General features: G+C 39.4%; 1 protein-coding gene across 2 annotated transcripts; it reads right to left on the reverse strand.

Annotated features, from left to right (window-relative positions):
* Positions 1-3,903: 3,903 nt before the first annotated feature.
* On the reverse strand, positions 3,904-6,874 carry LOC113018483 (uncharacterized). Of its 2 annotated transcripts, none has more exons than XM_026161551.1 (4): positions 6,842-6,874; positions 6,365-6,509; positions 5,152-5,508; positions 3,904-5,009 (listed from the first exon to the last, which is right to left on the reverse strand). In XM_026161551.1, exons 2-4 carry the CDS (start codon positions 6,435-6,437, stop codon positions 4,822-4,824), a joined length of 618 nt encoding a protein of 205 aa, XP_026017336.1. In that variant the 5' UTR covers positions 6,438-6,509; positions 6,842-6,874; the 3' UTR covers positions 3,904-4,821. The 2 variants fall into 2 exon arrangements, with proteins under 2 accessions (XP_026017336.1, XP_026017337.1); XM_026161552.1 differs by lacking the exon at positions 6,842-6,874 and adding an exon at positions 6,755-6,771.
* Between the last annotated feature and the right edge of the window lie 1,257 nt (positions 6,875-8,131).

The following is an 8,131-nucleotide window of genomic DNA, read 5'->3' on the forward strand; positions in this document are numbered from 1 at the left end:
ATTTGGTTATGAGATACATTTGGTTCAATGATTTATAAATAATCACCTGAACATAAAGACAGACAACCAGTCACACCCAGACCTACGGGCAATTTAGAATCATCAAGTAACCTAACCCCACTTACTGCATGTCTTCGGACTGTGGGAGGAAGCCAAAACAAGTGGAGAGAAGCCATGCAAACATGGAGAGAACATGCAAACTTCACACAGAAAGACTTGCTGCCCAACATAAAATGTCAGTCTACTAATAAATCTATTAAATGATGTCATATTATTTTGAATTAAATCCCACCAATCTTAACAAGGGGAATTTAAGATTTAAGATTATGACATACACATTACAGGGACAAATATACATATATGTATGTCTGTACATATGTGTTGGAGATTCCCCACATTGTCCAAAAAGTCACACACACACACTCACATGCAGCTGCTGACAGGCAGAAGTGAAGAAACAATAACGTCCAGCAGTGCGACAGCTGCCCGGCTCTCTCCATGCTCTCAAGCTGAGTAGATTAGAATTTCAACGGCTCTTTGTTGACATCAAATGGGAGGAGCTCTTATGACGTTAGTTTCCAAATAGAGATTACAGGCATCATAATTACAGCCCATTAAAAACACCAAAAAAAAAAAAACATTAGATATGAAAATATAATCCAGGCTTTGAAAACAGCCAGGTTAACCCCCATCTTTCTTAAATAACGTATATTTCTAGCCAAAAAAAGACGCAATACTGATTACAGTAGTCACATCGGGTGACACTGTTGTACTTTTAAAAATTATCTCATATGCTGTTTTAATAATCAGGTTTTTACAACATATATTAAGCGATCTGTGTGTTTTCTCTGGGAGAGTTTAAGGAAATATGGAAATCTTTCAGCTCGCTCCTTTCATAATCCAAATAATTTGTGAACTAAAAACTAAAAAAAATTTGATATGACCATCAGTCTGTTTAGGATGACGGTGTTGAATGAATCTGTAGTCTATAAACAGCATTCAAACATAGGTGTCCTCATATTCGAGGTGTGAGAAGGCTGTGTGGATGGCTGCAGTAACGGCATCTTCAGTGGATTCTTTTGATATGCAAATTACAGAGGGCTCAATGTGTCCGGAATGACAAATAGTTGAAATAACAGTAAAGATTTTGACCAGCAGAGGGGGTTTATGTGCATATGAAGCCTCAAGAAACAAACCATTTTTTGAACCAATTGGATGTAAAGCTTCCAGTAATCGTAAGGCTTCATTTGGCCATCACTACCAGAGAAACAAATATCTCCAATGCTCTCACAGCAGAAGACAGAATGCTCTCATCCTCATCAACAATGATGAGTGCTGACAACGCACAACTTGTCACGGTGGTTGCGTGGCTGGCAGAGGTAGTGTCATGGCGACGTATGCCCGTGTGTTTTAGCTAGGGACTCAAAGGCAGACAGGGAGGGAGACGAAACTGAGCTACAAACAAAAAAACGAGCCTTTATTGTGGCTGATAACATGAATACAACTGAAACGAAGGCAAACAGGGGCAAGAGTTAAATGTAACACTAAACAACTATGGCAATGACTATATACACATGGAGGGAGGCAACACAGACGATCCGACGAAGACTGAAAGAAAACACACAGACTAAGAGGTGATCAAGGGAAGTGGAAACACACGAGGAGACAGCTGACTAGAATGAACATAGTGATGCCGCAGGGGAAGTAAAACAAAACATGGAAACGAGACTTTCAAAATAAACAGTAAACCTGACAAGAGAGACATGACATGAACTTAATAACATGAACCAACAAGGGAGACTAAAACACAGGGGCTGATGACACGAGAGGATCCAATAAACAAATCACTAAAACAGCCACCGGGGCCTGATAGAAATTAACGAGATAAGCTAAAATGAAACTGGAAAACAAATGAATAATAAAATACATTGAAATGCAAAGCACTGGGTCACATAACCCAGGACCATGACAGGTGGGACCCAAATAAAGAACTCAGAAACACGAGAAGTACACTAATAGCTAATGATTGTCTGTTTGAAGCTGAATCTCCAGCGCATGCGTCTAAAAAATCAGTGCATTGCTTCAGAAGCCCTGGTTTGTTTAAACAGGGCAACGTGATCACAGAGGTCCGAAGCTTCATTCAGTGCATCACTGCTTCAGTACCTGATTCAGTGGGTTATAAGGAAGTGAAGAATTGGCAGGATTCATGTGGTGTGTTGGTGATTTTGTGCAAATGTTCTGCTTCTTCATAAAAAAAAGAAAACCAGCAGGTCATTCAGTGTTCCCTTAGCACTAATGTATCAGAGATGTTGGTGCACTATATCTGAAGTAATGTTGTTAAGTCCTTAAAGTCATATTCTTTTATTGTCATGACTCTATTTTTATTTTTGTATGATACCTGATTTAAATGGAATATGGCTGAAGTCTAAAATACTTAGTCAGTCATTTGTTTAATAGTAATTTAACATTATATAATTCACATATAAAACTATGAATTGTGATTTTAAATGGTTTAAAAATTCTACATAGGCAAGTTTTTTCTCCTTTTGTTATCAAGAAGCAAAAACAAAAAGGAAAAAAAAAAGAAACAGGGCAGGGTTCTGTGGTTGAACTGCAATCACAGATCATACGATTAAAAAGGAATTATGAGTAATAAGAACTTCCTGCTTGTTTACATTACAGAGAAACATCCAAACCTGAATGGTTCACTGCATTCTTAAAGCTGCAGAGTACAGGAAGTTCTTCACGAAGCTCTTCCTACTTTATTTTCTTATTTTCATTCAGGATGCATTTCTGAGATCATCTGCAGCTGTTAATTTTAATTATGCTCATGTACATGGAAAATATGGTTTTCTTTTTTAATTCATATAAATAGTACATTTTGATGTTTCACACAGGACACAGGATTTCTGTTTAGTTTCAGATTTATATTTATCTCCACAGTTTTTACACTCTAGATAGAAATGAACACATTTTTATAAACGGACATGTTTGAGGTCTAGAACTAACATCACGTCTCTTTTCTAAATCCCATGGACTCATGGACTATTTTTTCCCCAGTTTACCTCATTTAAATATGTATTTGGTTCTCTTCCAGAGCACCACAGGACAATCACAACACAACATGTATGTAGAGATGGAACATATTTTTTGAGTGGATGGATTTGCAATGTTTTTTGGTTTTTTTATTAAATTGTGCAAGTTTTTTGTCATCTCTCAGATCAGTAATATATGATTTTAACATGTCTGATTTAAAACAAAACAAAACACACTCTTCTGACTCTGCGTTGATTAAGATTGTGATGGTGGATGTAGTTCTTCCAGGGTATTTCAAACAAATAAAATTCATCACAATGTTTTAAAAAAAAGAATAAGTACAATTTTTTTCTCTTCCTGATGATCAACTTTACTCCTTCCTGTTTAAAAGCCTTCAGCATATCTGATGCCAGTTAAACTAATGATAACAGAAATATTAGACCAGCCAAACTGAAGACAGATGGAGCTACACTGCAGTGAGAGTTCACCTGTGAGCTTTGCAAACAGTTTCAAGTTTAAAACATATCAGCATATTATCCAGTTCTGCTGTAAGATACAGTACACATGGTAAATGGCCTGCATTTATATAGCGCTTTACTAGTTTACTAGCGCTTTACTAGTTTACTTTACTTTCACACACTGGTGATGGCAAGCTACATTGTAGCCACAGCCACCCTGGGGCGCACTGACAGAGGCGAGGCTGCCGGACACTGGCGCCACCGGGCCCTCTGACCACCACCAGTAGGCAACGGGTGAAGTGTCTTGCCCAAGGACACAACGACCAAGACTGTCCAAGCCGGGGCTCGAACCGGCAACCTTCCGATTACAAGGCGAACTCCCAACTCTTGAGCCACGATCGCTCCACATGTACACATGTAATATTCATTTACATAATGAGCTCCTCAGCCATGCTGACTATTTGGTCACTATGAATTAAGCGACAACGTGATCACTTTTAATTCATGAGGGAGGAAACACTGAAGCTCATTTAGTTTGCGTTTAAAGACTTCAAATAAGTCATATTGCTGTAGTTTTTCTCAGCAGGAAATCTTACTGAGAAAATCTGTTTATCTGTCTTGAGTTTTTACCTCATGTGACAGAGGTAGAGTAACAGGAACAACAGCAGATTATCCACCTCACCCTAGCAACCAATGTTTTCACTGTAACTATAAACAGAGTGTTTAATGGGCAGGACACAGTTGCATTATTGACATGTGTACATGGCTCAGAACAAACACTATTATGCGGCCGTATTGTTATTTGTCGTTTAACAAAATAATTTCAGGTGGACATTTGACTCCCACACTAGGGTTTGCTCTGGACTTTCATGTCAGTCAGTAAGCGATAAACATGTCAGTTAGCACTTTGTGACGGTGTCTGCACAGCAGCTGTTTCCATTGCTTACACCTCTCTTCAAACCATAAACCCCACTGTGAGCACAAAGACCTCCCACTATCCCTGTATCAGATGCATCTCATTTCAAAGCAAACATATGTGCTCACATGTGTCCGCAGAATTCCCCTTCAGGGTCTCCATGGCCCAAAAGGGCGAGCCCAAACAAAGGTCCCTTATGGGTGGTGTCAGGAAGAGAAGCTGGTGTAGAAATGACATTTTTAGCGACCCTTGGTGAATAAGGGAGTTGCAATATGTACCATGGGACATGTTCAATGGACTGTACAGTCCATTGAACATGTTTACTGAGTCGGGCTGATTTTCTACACACAGTTGATGAGAGGATTTGAAGCATCATCAGGACACTGTAGAAGCTGTAGAATCTGAGACATTTCAAATAGTCATCACTTCAGAAGGAGGCTGGTAGTCATCTGGACCCTGAATTTGTCTTTTGCGTTTTGTGTAGATCTGTACAGCAAGAACACCAAAGACAAGAACAGTGGGAACTGCCACAATGAGAATACTGTTACGACTTCTTTGTCCCTTCCTCTCTCCATCCTCCTCGTCACCTCCCGGCTGCCCTGTAGGTTATAAACAGGTGTCAGACATTCACACCAGCTGCTTTCTACAAAGTCTGATCAACAACATATTTAGAAACAAACATCAACAACCAGGAAGCAGCTTCACCTCTGATCACACACACACTCAACTCTGCTCACTCACCTGGAGGAACAACATTCAGGCTGATGATGATGATGGGGTCGTCATCCTGATTCGCTCTCTTTTTGCGGTTCATTTTTGTCTCAACACGACACTCGTAACTTCCACGGTCATCAAGCGTCACATCCTTCAGTATCAACGCCACGTCTCCATCCTTCATCTGTCTGTCCTGTAGCTCCACTCGGTTCTTAAACGATGGATGCTGGTTCTCTAGATCAAACCGCTCATCCCGGTACAAAAGTAAATATCCTTTCCTAAGACCATGTTTGCTCCACTCAAGAAATGTGACGAGGTTGTTGTTGTTGGCTCTGCATGACAAAGTGACGTTCTGTCCAGATTCAGCTGTGATGTTTACGAGGTCTACAGGACAAAAGAGACAACTGGTGTGTATTAAGCAGACAAATTCTGTTATCCTGCAATTAGAGATCACCACATGTAATATGTGATACAGGTATGGATACAACAATCTATGAGGTCACATAGTTAGGATCTCCCTAATTGTTAGAGTTAAAAAAGGAAAAACCCATTTGGGAAATCCCTTGGGGAGCTCCGAAGACAAACACGTAGTCACAGGCACCTTGAATAACCTGTTCCTGCTAAAGGTCTCTGCTGAGAAAACACACAGATCCTCTTCCTGTATCCTCTTTCAGTAATGAAGCTATGTTCCTTTATAGTAAATGTGTGCGTGTGTGTGTGTGTGCGTGTGTGTGTGTGTGTGCGTGTGTGTGTGTGTGTGTGTGTGTGTGTGTGTGTGTGTGTGTGTGTGTGTCGGTGTTTTTGTGTTTGTTAAGGTGATACATTTGCTTCAAGATTTTATATTCATGAAACAAACAAATATGTGTCACTTAAAAATATAATTATTAGTCACTCTACCAATGAATGATTTCATATTATTCTGGAAAGTCTTAACTCAGTGAATGAAATAAGCTGCAGCTTCAAGCTTAAGTGACATACACATTAATCAGTCAATTACTGACAACAACTGAAATGACACACACACACAGATAGCAACAGTGCAGAAATGATTTACTATGTAAAAGTACAGATACTTAACCTCTGAGTACAACTATATAAATGATACATAAATGTAATGCTTTAGCCTCTTTACTCTCTTTGCATGCAATAAGCTCTGTTGGTACAGCTACATGAAAATTCTACTTAAGTAAAAAAGTATTTGAAGCTCATTTCTCGCCTCTGCACACTCAGAAACACTCACCTGCAGCAGCAGTCAGGGAGGAGTGGAGAAACAACAAAGCCCAGCAGTGCAACAGCAGCCGTCCTCGCTCCATGCTCTCAAGTTGTTGATTTGAAGCTCAACGGTTCTGGCTTCAGGTCAACAGGAGGGGAGGAACTCTTCCTCACTGAACACGTTTAACAGGAAAGGGAGGTTATAATTCTGAACAAACATTAAAGATGAAAAATAATCTCTTTGAAAACAGATCACTTTCTCATCTCTCAACTAAAGAACACTTTTTATTTTTATTTGTATTTTATTTATCCAGGTAAAAAATCTCATTGAGATTAAAAATCTCATTTTCAGGAGAGACCTGGCATCAACATATCTAGCAAAAGAAAAAAAGACTGATTAGAAAACATTTGCACACACATCTGGTTACACTGTCCTCCTTTAAAAAAAAAATCCTTATTTTTTATTAAAGGCTTCATTTCACAACCAAAACTAAGATAAAGTGACCTGAGTTTTTTCTTTGGAAGATTTCAAGGAAATACAAAAATACAGAGCTCTTGTATCTGTAGACCAAATAAAGTATATTTTGAAATTTAAAAAGGCTGTTAATAGAGTTGTTTTATGTGGAAGGTTTTTTAATTAATTCAGTACAAACACTCCCTTTATTATGCAGTCTCAGGAAACAGCAGATACTATTTTATCCAATAAGCTGATTTTTAGGGCTAATTCGCTGTTATGAAGGGAGAAGAAGCAGTATGGAGAGCAGGGCTTGTACTTGTACTTCTTATATGAGGATTGTGATAGTGGATGGAAATCAAAAAGATGAGTAGCTTAACAAGTGTGCACGACTTACTTCATAATTGACTAATTTTATTTAATGAGGTGTTTTCAGTGACATAGAAGTGGCTTCATTTGTGGAAAACATCCTTGAAAACACAGCACAGGTGTGAGAAAAGGTCACTGTGGTCAGACTGAGCAGGTGAGCTAAGAAGGGAATCAGGGAAAATAGTGACAGTCTCAGTGAAGATGGCTTTGAGGTTGTGATTTGCCGGCATTACATATTCCTCATGTGTATGTTTCCCTCTCAGAACCCTCAACCAGTATCAGAATAAAGTGGACCTACAGCCTTGTCTGTCTCTATTGTAAACCAAGGCCTGTGGTCTCAAATACAAGCTAAATGTGTTTCACCTCACATTAATTTTAACTTAGGCAATACAACTTGATCTTCTTGAATTTCTTCCATGTGGCAGCTTTGTCGTTATAACATTTAAACAAAGCTTCCTGGTTGACCTGTTGTGCTGGAACGAGCCTGATTCAGGTTTGTTTTGTATAATGAGCTACAGCTGAACACACTGCAGACACAGCTGAAGGAAGCCAAGGCTCATCCAAGTGCATGTTGAGGTTTATTTTTCTGAAACACGGCAAAACAGCAGCTCTGTGTCACTGACGGCTTCCATTACAATGACTGGCCTGCATTACTTTTGTAAGGGATTACTTTGCCAGTCACTCATTTGTCTGAGCCGCCACTGGCACCTACTGGCGAAACTTAATATCACCCTAACACCACATCAGATGGGAGCAAATTTCGCTCTGTTCAATGATGTAAACCAGGGGTAAGCAACTCCAGGCCTCGAGTGCCGGTATCCTGCAGGTTTTAGATCTCACTCTGGGTCAACACACCTGAATCACATGATAAGTTCATTACCAGGCCTCTGGAGAACTTCAAGACATGTTGAAGAGTTAATTTAGCCATTTAAATCAGCTGTGTTGGATCAAGGACATCTAAAACCTGCAGGA

This window comes from Astatotilapia calliptera, unplaced genomic scaffold (assembly GCF_900246225.1).
Source record: "Astatotilapia calliptera unplaced genomic scaffold, fAstCal1.2 U_scaffold_9, whole genome shotgun sequence".
Classification (NCBI taxonomy): Eukaryota; Metazoa; Chordata; class Actinopteri; order Cichliformes; family Cichlidae; genus Astatotilapia; species Astatotilapia calliptera.